Source organism: Ochotona curzoniae, unplaced genomic scaffold (genome assembly GCF_017591425.1).
Source record: "Ochotona curzoniae isolate NIBS_2020 unplaced genomic scaffold, NIBS_Ocur_1.0 contig_430, whole genome shotgun sequence".
In the NCBI taxonomy this organism is placed as follows: domain Eukaryota; kingdom Metazoa; phylum Chordata; class Mammalia; order Lagomorpha; family Ochotonidae; genus Ochotona; species Ochotona curzoniae.
The window spans coordinates 12501419-12516182 of record NW_024466219.1 but is presented as its reverse complement, the minus strand read 5'-3'; the positions used below and the strand labels follow the sequence as shown (position 1 = coordinate 12516182).

At 50.3% G+C, this 14764-nt stretch overlaps 1 protein-coding gene across 2 annotated transcripts in view; it reads right to left on the bottom strand.

Moving 5' to 3' along the window:
- Nucleotides 1-14764, bottom strand: part of NAV1 (neuron navigator 1) — a 213658-nt gene that overhangs the window by 10405 nt on the left and 188489 nt on the right. The window contains exons 17-29 of one of the 2 annotated variants that reach the window (XM_040985431.1): nucleotides 14098-14181; nucleotides 13831-13942; nucleotides 7198-7319; nucleotides 6443-6451; nucleotides 3799-3995; nucleotides 3362-3557; nucleotides 3102-3270; nucleotides 2742-2839; nucleotides 2197-2292; nucleotides 1815-1974; nucleotides 1243-1478; nucleotides 393-547; nucleotides 216-287 (exon numbers count right to left, since the gene is read on the bottom strand). In XM_040985431.1, the coding sequence (XP_040841365.1) occupies nucleotides 216-287; nucleotides 393-547; nucleotides 1243-1478; nucleotides 1815-1974; nucleotides 2197-2292; nucleotides 2742-2839; nucleotides 3102-3270; nucleotides 3362-3557; nucleotides 3799-3995; nucleotides 6443-6451; nucleotides 7198-7319; nucleotides 13831-13942; nucleotides 14098-14181 (1706 nt within the window). The remainder of the gene's footprint in view (nucleotides 1-215; nucleotides 288-392; nucleotides 548-1242; nucleotides 1479-1814; nucleotides 1975-2196; nucleotides 2293-2741; nucleotides 2840-3101; nucleotides 3271-3361; nucleotides 3558-3798; nucleotides 3996-6442; nucleotides 6452-7197; nucleotides 7320-13830; nucleotides 13943-14097; nucleotides 14182-14764) is intronic. The other variant, XM_040985432.1, reaches the window with a different exon arrangement.

The following is a 14764-nucleotide window of genomic DNA, read 5'->3' as shown; positions in this document are numbered from 1 at the left end:
GGGACCCTGCCCGGGCACTCAGCAGGTGTCAGGGCTGAGAATCATTCCAGGCTTCCCTGTCAGGGTCTTCTTCTATCCTGCAACTGACTGGCTAATATGCTCATTTTCTCTTCCCATCCTGAAGGCTTCTGGCTCCTTCTTTTGCCCGCAGGCCAGGGCCCCTAAACTGTCTAATTTATAGGTTCTTGGATTGGATGAGGGGGCCCAGGTCTTACCTGAAGCTCAAGTGCAAACCATGGTTGGGTGTCATTTTGACAGGCTGATTAGTGGTACCTATGATATAGGGGCTAGGGGAAGAAGACGGAAGAGATCGACTAAGCCTCATGCTAACGTGTACCAAATGGGCATACACAGGCTGGCCCAAGGTGAGTCTAGCACTGGCTACTGCTTACCATTTGTGGTACTTGCAGGTGAGGGCCCCGTTGACTAGCTCACTGATGGAGCCTGCTTCGCTCAGGTCATCCAAGAGGATCACCAAGGGCACATCCCCGATGCCTGTGTCCCGGTCTATCTGGTTGGCCAGGTTGGAGAGATACAACTGCAGATCCTGGGAAGAATGAGGAGGCAGTAGCAGGTTCACCAGCTGTGCAATTCCCAGGGGTCTCTGGTTCCATCTGATACACTTGGGGTATCTGGTCCTAGAGCTTGCTGATGAGGGTCCTGAGGTCTTACTGCCACCATCTTTTCATGGTCCTCCAAAGGTGGGGAACTTATGGTGTTTCCTAAATTGGTTTGTGCTGGGTCAGTGGCAGAAGATTCAAGGATGTGTGCTTCTCCCAGCTGGGCAGAGGCAAGATCTAAATCAATACCTGCACAAGCATTGGCTCAAGAGATCTCAGGAATGGGCAGGGCCGGGTGCAGTATGTGTGACATTCAATTCTGACTGCTTGTTCCCAAAAATCCCATGATGAGAGGGTCATATTGAAAGTAAAGAACAGCAGGGACGACTGACAGGGTTGGCAGCCAGTGTGGTGGAAAGGAGGAGGGTCTAGTTTCAGCAAAGATCCATTGAGAGGAAATGAGTTTAGCAGAATGTGGATTGAGAAAGCTGTTCTGAGAGTCTGGGAAGGAATTGGGCACTTGGAGGAGGAGCCTGGGAAAAGGAAAGAAGAAGGAGAGGAGAAGGAAGACCAGGCTGAGGGAGGGGAAATGGGAAGGCCAGGGCAGCCTGGGAAGGCTGTGGTGAGGCTGAGGCAGGAGCGAGGTGGACTGGGGGCTGATGGGCAGGGGCAGGGCAGGTACCTTGCAGGACTGCTGGTGCATGTTGAAGGTGCTGACGATGCCCTCGGTGACCTCACGGCCAGAGCGCTCTACCAGGTACTCGGCCAGTCGGTTGGTCAGGTAGGTCTTGCCCGTGCCGCTGGGGCCCGAGAGGACAAGGCGCCGGTGCTTGAGCAAAAGGCCGATGTAATGCTGCATCATGGGCTTGGGGATGAGCGTCTCAAAGGCCAGGCTGTCCACACACTTCTCCTTCAGACCTGGAGCCCCCACAGAGCGTGTGAATTGTGGGTGTGCAGGGAGCCCCAAAAAGCTTTTCTTTCTTTACCTGGGGGCCCACTGTGATTCTTCCACCCCAGGGCTCCTCAGGAACCCTGGAGCATCCTAGTATGAAAACTCTGATCTCACTTTGAGGGACCCACTCTGGGCTAGAGGGGAGGTGTGGCTGGAAAAAACGCAGCACTAGGTCTTTGTATCTTGCACTAGGTAAGCAGCGTCCCCTCAGTGCCTGTCAGCAAATTCTTCCTGAATGCATGCGTGACGCACAGTGTGTCAGCTCATGCTCCTTTCCCCGCCACCAGGAGACAAAGACCAACCTTTGAGTGACACAGATATGTTGTTGACCCCACGGCGGCAAGGAGGCATCTCAGGGGGCTCAGCATCCAGCACGCGCTTCACATGGCTGATGCTGTAGCCATGGATGGACTCAGTGCTTAGTCCCAGGGTCGAGGCTGGGTCCATTTTAGCAATATAGTCCTGTCAGAGCAAACAGGAGAACAGGAGACAGTGAGGAACCCTGAAGAGACACACGCCCTCCACAAGTTGCTTTGAGTGATAGAGGGTTCAGACAAGGGGGTAGAGAGAGGAGGACACATCTGTTCTCCTGGAGCAGTTCCAAGTCCCTTGGATCTCCTTGTCCAATGGCTCCATATCCTGTAAGTGCGTGAGCAGCCTTGGTAACTCCACGTGGCCCCTTACCTTGAACACTTGAAAAACTGCTTCATCCAGCATCTTCCAGTCAACTTTTCCGCTGACCTTGCTGCAGCCCAGGAAGAATTCCTGCTGCTTCAGGTCCTGTGAGGGTTAGAAGAGAAGGACGTGAGCCCCAGGATGGGGTGCTCTGGCTCGGGCAGCACAGGGAGCCCCAATTTCCTGGCATCGATTTGACAGCACAGCCGCTCCTCCACTGATGGAGGCATCAGAACCTGACATTCCCGCCCTAAGTTGAAAATGCATGGAAGAAACCTAAGCTACAAACACCCTGGATGAGCCACGCAGCCCATGCTGAAGCTGCGGGCTTCCCCACCTGTGACTGTGAGGCTGACTGAGGGCTACGGCTTGCCACCATTGCCTAAAGTGCAAGGGATGACGAAGTTGCACATTGGGAGCCCAGGAAAGTTAAAATTTTTAAAAAACATGAAGTTGAGTTGTTGTTAAATGCACATCACTCATGTAGGACCAGAAAGTTAGGGACCCTGGGCATCATTCTGGTTTCTCCATCACTCCTCCCTGAGGCTCCTCACCCCTTTGATGATGTGCTGTGGGGGCATCCGGACCACAACCCGTAGGGTCACTTCCTCCTTGGGACCACAAGTGCTGATGCCATCCATGGGTGACAGTTCTGCGGGGGATTGAAAAGTATGAATCGGTGTTAGGGATACCTGCAGCTTTTCCCAAACCTTCTGATCACTATTGGTTAACAAGAAGTTTTTCCAAATTGCCAAGGACTTGGAATGGAAGGACCATAAGGGTGCTAGGTGGCCAGGACACTGGCAGCTGCCCGTGACTGTCCTGCTGCAAGGCTGAGCAGGTGGCCCGGGATCACTGCGAGATGAATCCTTTCCTTATTTCTGCCCCAACTGCCTTCCACCCGAACAGATTACCTGTATCCGTGACACTTGGGCTGATGGAATGGGTGAGTGCAAGGCCAAGTGAGCGGCGAGGTGATGAGAGAGCAGACGATCCAGGGACCTGCCCTGGGGTAGAACCAGAGGAGGGGCCGGGGGCTACCTTCAGCCGATCATTCTCCGCCTTCAGCAGGTCCACCTCCAACTGTGGGAGAACAGACAAAGCAGGGCAGCAGGGTGGGACACATCTCAAGGCCGGGTCTCCCTTTCCTGCCACTGTCTGCCCAAGCACCAACCTGCATGTTGTGCATGGTTTCCCGAAGCTGGTCCAGTTGGTGGGCGGAGTTGAGGGCCTCCAGGCGGATGTCTGTGAGCTTCATCTCCTTCTCCCACAGCTCCGAGCGCAGCTCCGAGACTTCCTTTTTCTCTGGCTCCTCTTCTTCATTGCTGTGGAATAGTCTGGCAGCATGGGGAGCTGACTGGGCAGGAGCCCTGCAAAAGAGCAAGGGTCAAGCCAAGCTACAGAGAGGAGCAACTGAGTAGCAGCCCCGGGTGGCAGCTGTGATTCCTACTACTTGTAGATGATCATTCAGGGGATAGGCAGAGTCCACCTGCTGGGCTCACACACCCAGGGAGAGGGGGTGAGGGAACCATGTCTAGGGCCAACTCTGGCCAGCAGCTGACACTGGAAGCTGACTTGGGGCAGGGGAGTAGGAGGCTAGACGGCACTTACTCGGGGACATCAGTGCCCACAGAGGAGGAGTTGGAGGACTTGATGGAGGGAGAGGCAGTCTCCGTGGAACCGTGCTGGAGCTTGGGGGATGAGGGGGCAGAGGAGTCGGGTGTGGCAATCTCCTCAATATCGGAGTACGAGGAGGCGGACTTGGGGCCTTTTTTAATACTGAAGGCTTTGTTGAAGGAACTTCGGAGCTGGAAAAAAGCAGACCCAGGGCAGGGGCTGTCAGGGATCCACTCTGCAGAGGACTGACAGAGAAGGGTGCAGACAGGGGCTTGAGTGGTTAAGCTTCCCTCTAGGAGGCTTCACTTGAGTGTGGAGGTGAGCAGAGGGGCTCAGGTGGGTGAGGGGGGGATGAGGGATAAGGGCAATAGTGGGCGTTTCTGGCTTGCTGCTCTCATAGGCCATGCGAACCTCCTAGATTGTCTCTCTCCCATGAGGGTGGGGGACTGGGTCCCTAATGGGGACAGAGAGAATTCCCCAGAGGTGCTGTGTCTACCCCTCAGCCATCTAACCCTGCCTTCTCAAGCCGACCCAGGCTGGTCAGTCTAGAAGGCCCCTGCACTCCAGGTCTCAGGATGTATCTCCAGCTGAGGCTCATGATAAGCCCAGTACCCTTCAATCAGAAACTAATGGCACAGTTCTGTAGGGAGCAAGAGAAGGCAGTATTCTCAAGGTTTTTTGGAGTATTTCATCTGTCCTAACCAGCCCAGCCCAGCAGGGTTAAAACAACCAAAAAAAAAAAAAAAAAAGCACATTTTACTATTTCAAAATTTCCAGGATCCATGGTATTTCCTTAAAATCCTGAGACATTACAATGGGATCATTGCCTGCTGCTTCTCAGTGACTGATGAGCTTAAGTGTCAGGGATGGAAGCCAGGGATGCAAACTGGAGTCCTGTCCCACACCCATCCACATGCATCCGGACAGCATGCACACGCGCACACACAGGGACATGGACACGGAATGGCAGCAGGAGACAGAGTCAAGGAGGGGTCCAAGGCTGCAGGGCACAAAGGCAAACCCATCCGGAGTCAGCGAGAAAAGGGGACCTCTGAGCTTCCTACGTGTGTCTCCTGGAATGTAGCCAGGTTGCCAGGTGCTGGGCAGAGCTACTGGGACAATCCACAGGTGCACCAACCTGGCCACACAAAGCTTTGAGTGGAAGCCAGTGTATGCAGCTGGCTGGCTGCAGGGACTTGGCCCCACCAAGCAGTCAGGGCTCAGAAGCACCATCAAGCTCATTTCTCCATAGAGGAGAAACAGGGGCTGGCAGTACCCAACAACTAACTTGCCTGACACCGCAAGTTTCATGGAAGACCTGAGACTGGCACTCAGCCTCATGGGAAGGTGTGTGTGTGTGTGTGTGTGTGTGTGTGCGTGTGTGTGTTTGTGTACACCCATTTGCACACCCATGTGCGAGCAGACAGATCCCATGACCACAATCTGCCTGGTGCAGCAGTCCTCTAAGATCACTAAGATCCTAAAGCATGAACAGTGCACCTTGTGTAGTTCAGTATCTGAAAACCAGAACTGCTGGATGTCATGTGGCTAACGGTTGCATGGTTAAGTGAGTTCCAGAAAGAGTGAACAAGCAGCCAGAGACAACAACTCTGGGAGAGCTCAGAACATCTCCTGTGCAGGTGGGCACCACAGAAGCACAGTGCTTCTCAAACTTACTGCACTTTTTAGGGAGTATCTCATTGGATGTGGAACACACTTTGACAAATGCCCATCTAACGAGCCAGTTTAAATGCTTATGTTCCACCACACACGGTCAGGGCTGTGCCTCTTGTGGGTCTTCTCCTTGCCCCACGGCTTCCCTTCCCACCAGCATTTGAGGGTAAAGTATTCTAACACATCCCTCTTCTCCGATCACAATACCAGCTCAATGTAACTTTGACCTTCTCCACGGTGTGTTCCTTGTCCACTGTCACCCCTGTGGCATGTTCTGCCTGAAGGTTTTGGCATCATCAGACTGGTATTTTATACGCCCAACATTGCTTCTGTCTCTCCAGCAGTACTGCTGTCACCTTACTGAGATGACTGGCTCCATCTCTCATATCCTTGCTAAGGCTCCTAGCTTGTATTTGTCTTGGGTTACGTGTTGTGATCCCTGAAACCTCTCTGGGAACTCCATGGACATGCTGGCTTGAGTGCACCCCAAGCTGGACCATGTCCCTCCTCTACCTTGCTGCATGCTACTCTAGAGAATCTTCCGACCAAATCCAAATGGAACTGCTTTCTGGAAATTGTGTTTATAGAAAGAACTTTCACCCCTAGCTCTTCCATTTTCAGCTGCTAGCCTTAATGGCTCATTTTCTTAGTTTTTTAATGGACAGCAAGAACTCAATTTGAATGGCTTCAACAGGCCAAGTTTATCCCAGAGGAGGACAGCAGGAGATAGGTTTGGTTTCTGTTTGACATGCCCATTTGACCCCTAGCCAGACCACGCCTCTGTTGTCAGGTGGGGTAGCTGTGGATGGACCATGCAGTGGAGTGAGTGGGGGACTCTGCAGTGGCGGTTGCGGTTAGTGTTATGAGTGGTTGTTCTTGTCTTAGGAGGTGAGAGTGGCTTGGGAAGTAGGAAAGGTATGGCAAAGGGAAAGAGAAAATAAGGGAGAAGAACCGGGTCTCTTACCTCATAGACCTGGAAAAAAATAGGGATTTGAAGTCAGCATTTGGAAGGAAACAAAACAAAACAAAAACAAAAACAAAAAAAGCAACGCTTAATCACTCATTTCACACAGCTACATGTGTACTGCTTGGAGACCAGTGGGGTCTTATTGACAGGGAATGGGGAGCAAGAGGCCTGGCCTACAGCTTTCCCCCTAACGTGGTCAGCAACAGTTGCTGATGGTTCCAGACCTGCCTGAAGACCTTCAGAAAGTTCATCTGAAAGTTGGTTTAGGGTCACCTGGGGAGAAATACACACACACACATACACACACACACAAGACACAAAATTTTTACTGAGCTGGCAAGCTAAAGGATACTTTGGAAGCTGCATAAATACTCCAAAAATTGAAGATATGACCTCCAGCAGCATCTAGACTAAATTGCTTTGTCCTTAATATCTCCTCTCCGTAGTGTGGAAGGGTACAGGGAGCTAGGCCAGGTAGCTGATACACCATTCCCTTTGTTGGCTGTCAAATACAATTGGCCTAACTAGTACGGAAAGGCCTAGCAAAGCAGGTACAAACGAAGGCTGCAGGGAATGACCTGGGAACATGGGGACTCAGCAGATCTCGCCCTGAGCAGACTTCCAACTGGCACTTAGTACTATAAGAGGACTCCATCTTGGTAAATTCCAGAAGGATCCAACCCATGCACCAAGGTGGGAATGGATGATCCACCATGCTCTCCGCAGCTCCCACTCCCAGAGCCTGTACCTACCCAGCTCTTCTTCTTCTTCTTTTTGGCATCAGCATCCTTGCCACTGCCAATGCTAGAATGGCTAGTGATGCTGTTGAGGCTTGAAATGCTGTCCGAGGAGTTCTGTCTCTTGATCCGAAGTTCTAAGGATCAAGCACAGTCAGGAAGAATGTAAGACTTAAGGCAAGCTTAGCTGTAGAGGGCAAGACATGAGGGAACCAACCAGCTCCTAAGTCCGAATTATTCTCTGGGGCAGATGCTGTGGAGTAGTGGGTAAGGCTGCTGCCATATCAGAGTTCAGTTGCTGTGATTTTATTTTATTTTTAAAGATTTATTTTATTTTTACTGCAAAGTCAAATGTGTATATGTATATGTAGATGTATATGTGGAGAGACAGAGAACAATATCCTCTTTCCAATGATTCACTCCACAAGTGACTGCAACAGCTGGAGCCGTGCCCATCTGCAGCAGGAGCCTGGATCTTCCTCCAGGTCTCCCACATGGGTGCAGGGTCCCAAGATTTTGGGCCGTCCTCGACTGCTTTCCCAGGCCACAAGCAGGGAGCTGGATGGGTAGTGGAGCTGCCAGGATTAGAACCTGCACCCATATGGGATCCCGGTGCGTTCAAGGCGAGGGCTTTAGCTGCTAGGCTACATACTGGGCCCTGCTGTGATTTTAATCCAGCCCTCTTCCAGTATACCTGGGAAAGCAGTGGAGGTTGTACCAAGTACTTGGCACCTGCAGCCACAGGAAGACCTAAATGGAGGTCCTGGTTCCTGGTTTCAGCCTGGCCCAGCTGTGACCTGTGTGGTCATTTGGGGAATGAACCAGTGAATGGAAAATCACTTTCTGCTACATTCTGTTACTCTTTGAAATCAATAAAATAAAATTTATTTATTAATTTGAAAGGAAGATTTACACAGAGAGGAAAAGACAGAGAAATCTTCCATTCTTTGGTTCACTTCCCAAACAGTAACAACAGCCAGGGTTGGGCCATGCTGAAGCCTGGAGCTTCTTTTAGGTCTTGCACATGGTACAGGGGCCTAAATACTTGGATCACCCCCATGCTGCTTTTCCAGGTGCAGTAACAGAGCTGCATTGGACGTTAACACCCAGGACTCAAACCAGTGCCCATGGGATGGTCACATCACAGGCAATGGCTTAACCCATAACACCACGATGCCAGTCCCAATAAAATAAATCCTTTAAAAATTATTGTCTAGAGTATTCATTCAATACATATTGTTTTAATGCTAATCATATTTCAAAATAAAAATGTTAAACTTAATTTTTAAATGTTTGTTCATTTGGAAAGCAGGACAGGAAGAGAAAAAAAGGGCCTAGTATACAAATCATCACCTGCTGTCTCCCTGGGTGTGTACCAGCAGGAAGCTGGATGGAAAGCAGAGGAGGTAGGACTTGAACCAGGCTTGCTGATGCAGGATGCACCATCCCCAGCAGGATAATCTTACTTAGTATAAGATTTATTTATTTGAAAGAGTTACAGAGAAAGACAAAGAGAGGGAGCTATGCCTTCTCTCCAGTGACTCACTCCCCAAATGGGTGTAATGGCCAGGACTGGTCAAACTAAAGCTAGGAGCCCCGAACCCCATCTGGATCACTCCTGGGGCCAAACACCTGGGCCATCTTCTGCTGCTTTCCCAGGTATATCAGCAAGCAGCTGATGGGAAGTGGAGCAGCCAGGACTCGGAGAGGTGCCCATATGGGATGTTGGCATTGCAGGTAGAAGCTAAACGTGATATGCCACAAGACCAGCTCCAATCCATGAATTCTTGAAGACCCTTCACTAGTTAAAGCTCCAGAGCTTACTTTTCCCACTCTCCAGTAAGCAGGTGTCACATTCTTTGGCCTTTCAGAAAGTCAAGAAGCTCAGTGCATTCAGTGTCCCCCCACGCCTGCTGCCCTGACATCTGCTCTTCACTGGTCCCTCTCTCCTTTTGGGGAGCCAACGCTTTGGCCAGGTTTCCTTTCCCACTGCCCCTTTCTCAGAGATGCTTCAGATGCCAATCCAGCTTGTTGGCAATTCCGTGGAAAGCGTTGCCCTCCTCTGCAGCTGATGTGCACATGACATGGAGCACACAGAGTGCTCCATTTTAATTTTCCAGTCAGAATTCTGTAAGTTGGACCGGCTGAGAGGTAGGTGGCATTGGCTATCATTCCTGCTGCTGATCATTGGTCATATTCAGTGAGGGTACAAACAAAACGAGTTTTTTTCCTTGAAAATTTATGGTGGTTGTCTGCCACTGTGGGCTTCATCTTCAACTTCACCTCGCCCCTTCTTAAAATGACTTATCCATTTGTAAACTGTTATATTGGTCCCAGGAACTTGCCATCAGGCATTAACAACTTCACTAATGATTTCACCAATGATTTCTTCCTTGCAAGCTTCACCATAAATTTTATCTTTGTTCTTGTTCTAAATTTAGCAGAATTCGTGTTGCTGCAAACCAATGTCTCACCCTTCCCAGCATCTCAAATTAGATCCTCTTCAAGCATGTTATAACGAGTTGGTTTGAGTTCCTTTGGGTGCAAAGCAATTCTATAATCCTGAATAGGATTTTTTTTTTCATAATTCACACTTTCCTTAGGAAACCTTTGAAAATCTCTTGTACGTTTGGTTGCATGCCTGGATTATGATGTCTGAAAGAACCATAGGAAGTATTAGCAGTGTCTTCCCATGGGGAACAAGACTTGGAGGGCTGGCTTGAGGGAGGAATTTTGTTTTTAACCACATATGCCTTTTATGCAGTTTACATAGGGACTGGCAAACATTTCCTGAGAAGGGCCAGATACTTAACCACTCAGCTCTGCTGTGCTAACATTAAAGTTGCCAGCATGTAAATTACTGAGTGTGATCAGGAACAACAAAATTCTACTTAAAAACATGTGGGGCGTGTGATTTGGCTAATTGGCCATGGTTTGTTTACCTCCAGAATATATACTGCTTTCAGATAAAAATCAATTTAACTGGGGGCTGGTATTATAGAGCAGTGGGTTAAGCCACTAACAATGACACCAGTAAATCATATGAACATTGGCTCAAGTCCTAGCTGCTCTATTTTTGATGCGGCTTTCTGCTAATGCACCTGGGAAAGCAACAGAAGACTCCCCAAGTCTTTGGTCCTCTACCACCCACGTGGGAGACCCAGACAGAATTGTAGGCTTCTGATTTCAGTATGGTTCCGTCCTGGTTGTTGTGGCCATTTGGGAAGTAAACCAGCAGAAAGATCTCTTGTTTCTTCTCTCTGCCTTTCAAATAAATAAAATAAATCCTTCAAAAAATCAGTTTAACTGGGATTAGTTCATTAAAAACAAAATGAAATGTAACAAAACAAATATATGCATTTGGCTTCCATCAGTCAATTTAAAGTTGCAATGAGTTATATGCCTATCAGTTGAACTTAAAAAATGTTACACAGTATGTTTAGGAGCAAAGAATAGGTTATAGAATAAAATATTACTCAGAAAGTTAGGAAATCTTTTGGACATTTTCATTTTGTGCTGTGTGCCTTCAGTAAAACTAGCAAATAAGTAGGAAAAAATGTTTGTATCCTCAACCCTTGAGAAAACTAAAATTGGGGTGGGCACTGTAGCTGCTTGCAACACAGGCATCCTATATCTAAGCCGTGGATCTGTCCCAGCAGCTCCTTTTCTGATTCAGCTCCCTGCTCATGCATCTGAAAGAGCAGCAATGGTCCAAGTCCTTGGGTCCCTGGCACCCATGTGGAAGGCCCATATGGAGCTCCTGGCTTGGGCCTGGGTCTGTCTTTCTGTCTCTTCCTCTCCCTCTCTCTGTCACTCTGCCTTTCACATAAACAAATCTTTAAAAAAAAAAAAAGTAAATTGAGATGCGTCTTCATGCTTACTGGGATGACCATTACAAGAAAGAGGACAATGAAAGTGTTGACAAGAAGGGGAGGAACTGCAACCTGCAGCTATAACTAGCAGGCACGTGAAAGGTTCAGTTGCTGTAGAAGACTTTTCCACCAGGTCAGACCTAGAGGTCCCACATGCCCACTGGTCCCACTCCAGGCACACGTCCAAGAGGACGCATACTCATCCTCGTGCACAGCAGCACGATTCATAACAGGCCTAAAGAAGAAACAACTCAAGCACTGGCAACTGGCAAACAGATAAACTGCAGCCCAGTCACTGGATGGAATATTTGTCAGCCACAACAAGAAATGGTGTGCTGACACATGAAGCAACATGGATGGAACTTAAAAACACCCTGCTGATCATAGAAGCCCACATAGAAGCCACAGAGGACCACGCACATAGGTATGTGGTAATAAGAGGCAAATTCCTGAAGACAGAAAGGGGACTTGTGGCTCACAAGGGATGGGAGGAGCAGGAAATGAGCAAGTGGTTTTAGTATGAGCTGATCAAAGTATAGAATTAGACAGAGATGACGGTTGGTCACACAGATTTGCAAATATGCTAAAGACCACTGCCCTGTGGACTCCGCAAGTGTGAATTTTACAGTATGAGAATCGTGTTTCAACTTTTATAAAAACTTATAGAAGCTACCAGGTAAATGTGCACACCAGAGCAAACATGTAGGGATGTGGCAGAAAGCTGAGGAGCCCTGGGAAACACCTGAAGAGGAGGGTGGACAAAGGAATTGAGCAGAGGGCCAAGGGGAGATGGCAAGAACAACTTGCATGTGAGGCAAAGAGGAGTGGGCCACTTGCCTTGTGGCTAAGACACCAGCTGAGATAATATATCCTACATTAGAGTGCCTGGGCGTCCATCTTGTTCCTCTGCTGAGTCCAGCTTTCTGTGTACCCAGGCAGGCAGTGGTGATGGAGCAAGTGGCTGGGTCTTAATTCCCAACATGGAAGACCTGCATTGAGTTCCCAGCTCCCGGCTCTGTCCTGACCCAACTCCATGCTCACACTGGGGAGTGAACTAGTCCATGGGAACTTGTGCCTCTCTCTGTCTCTAAAATAAATAAAACAGGAAGCTGGGGGGAGAGTTTAATGGAGAAAGATGGGATGTCTCTTGGGGGATCAGCAGAGAGGAGATGCCTGGCACTGGGCTGGGTGTCAGCACATATTGTTTTGACTTCAAACAATGAACTTCTTCTTACCAGGTGTTACCTCCATCCCACAGAAGTCAAGGAAAGTAAGTACAAACAGTAAGTTGGATTTTTGGGGAAAAGGGGTCACTGGGACCTTAGATGAAAGTTCTGGTAGAGTGATGGTAACAGAAGAATAAAAATTATAATGAGGTTAGGTGTGAAAAGGAGGTAAGTAGTCCCGTGAAGGAGGAAAGAGCTAAGATGATCTTAGAAAGTAGCCAACATGATGACGCAGCAGGCTAATCCTCAGCTTGTGGCACCAGCATCCTGTTTGGGCACCAGTTCGAGTCCTGGTTGCTTCACTTCCAATTTAATTTTCTGCTAATGCGCCTGGAAAGCCAGAAGATTGTCCAAGGCCTTGGGCCCCTGCACCTATATAGGAGATCTAGAAGAAGCTCCTCTCTCCCAGCTTCAAAGTGGCCCATCCCTGGTCTTTGTAGCTGTTTGGGGATTGAATCAGTGGATAGAAGATCTCTGTCCTGGGCCCGGCGCGGTGGCGCAAGTGGTTAAAGGTCCTCGCCTTGCACGCCCAGGATCCCATATGGGCGCCGGTTCTAATCCCGGCAGCCCCGCTTCCTCCTTCCAGCTCCCTGCCTGTGGCCCGGGAAAGCAGTCGAGGACGGCCCAAAGCTTTGGGACCCTGCACCCGCGTGGGAGACCCGGAAGAGGCTCCTGGCTTCGGATCGGCATAGCATCGGCCGTTGCGCTCACTTGGGGAGTGAATCATCGGACGGAAGATCTTCCTCTCTGTCCCTCCTCTCTGTATATCCGCCTTTCCAATGAAAAAATAAGAAAAATAAATCTTTAAAAAAAAAAAAGAAGATCTCTGTCCTAAGGCTGAAGGGGTAGCATCTTTCAGCAAAATAGGAGACAAAAACAAGGACCAAACTGGTCCAAACCAATGGAATGGGCAAGAGTGGATGGAGTTCTCGCTGGAAGCTGCTAACTGTGCTCCCTGGTGGATGGGGAGGGCACAAGGGCCACACTTAGATGACAGAGGCCCTGGCAGGGTGAGGTGCCAGAGGACACTGCATGGCGGGGCCTGTTTATAGTGCAATGGGAGAGAAAACTGCCTGCAAACAGGAAGGGAGCCAGGGCCTCCAGGAGGCCTGGAGCAGACTCGTCTCTTTCGCAGGCCCCAACCCCAAGTGTCAGCAGCCAGGCTGGCAGGCTGCTGATGGCCCCAAAGGATATGCCATTTGAGCCCTGCAAAACCTCTGCTTCCTGTGGCTGCCTCAGTAGTGTCCCCATTTGATGGAACCCACATGAGCGTGGATACACAGCAGGACCAGTGACTGTGCTTGGTGCAGGCTCTGTAATGGCTTGGGCCTGCAGGGCAAGGCCAAGGCCCACCGGCCCAAGGGGGTTAGTGAGCCTCTTGCACTTGCTCCCATCCTCTGGATGGTGACCCCTGCCCCCAGGACATCAGACTTTGACTCCTTGGAATTTGCTATGGCATCCAGCATATCATGGGCTCTGATAAAAACCTGTAAAAGGTACCCTGCCTGGCGTGTGGCCGCTCTCCCTGCACCCGCAGCGCAGTGCCCCACCTTTGGGCGTGGCCTCCGAGGCATTGAGGGCTCCCTGAATAACAGCCTGGGCTTCTGAGTTCTTCTTCTTGAGAAAATCGATGGTTTCCCGCAGATCCAGCAGCTCCGTGTCCTGTGACAGAAGTGATAGGAATTTCCCCGCTGGGTGGAGCAGTGGCACCAGGTGGCGAGCAGGTGCTGCCACTCAAGATAGGAAGGTTGGCCCCAGCCAGGCTGTCCAGAGGAGTCCCTTTCCCATGCCGCCACCTCCTTCCCCGAGTCTCCCACCTTCTCTTCGGCCGTCTCTGCCAGGTGCCGCAGGCGGGACGTCATGTTCACCAGGCTTTGCTCAAAAGCAGCCACGAGGTTAGCCTGCAACAACACAAAGAAGGGTCCTTTACCTGCACACGCTCGGCATGGCTAGGCAAAGGTGGCCACAGCCACAGACAGAAGCCTAGTGGCGTCTGTGTCTCTGAGTCAAATGAGGCCCACAAACCCCCGTAGAGCGTCCAGAGCAGACAATGCGTTCTGGGCAGGAACGCACTTCTTGAAACCACACAGACAGTGGGAGGGTGGGTAGGCTCTGGGCGTTCTGGCAGACTTAGAGGGGTTGTCACCTACCAGAGGCACGTGCACAAGACATGTGGGGGCAGCTGGGGTGGGGGTCATGATATCTGGCTTGATCCTACTGCTTTGATTGAACTTCCCACTGTTTAGGGAGCTGGTCCTCCCAGGGGCAGCTGTTCCGGCTGCTCCCAGGGGTCTTAGTTTAGCGGTGGGCCTGTTTCCAAGCTGCCGCCAGATCTTTGCTCTGCTTGTGATGGACATGCCGCCATGTGGCCACTAGGTGTCAGGTGTGCTTCACAAGAGGTGGAGGAGGCAGCAGGGGACCTCTGTGTGAAAGGCAGCCTAGGGAAGGCTGAGGGGGAGCTGAGGCCTACCCCACTGTGGGATG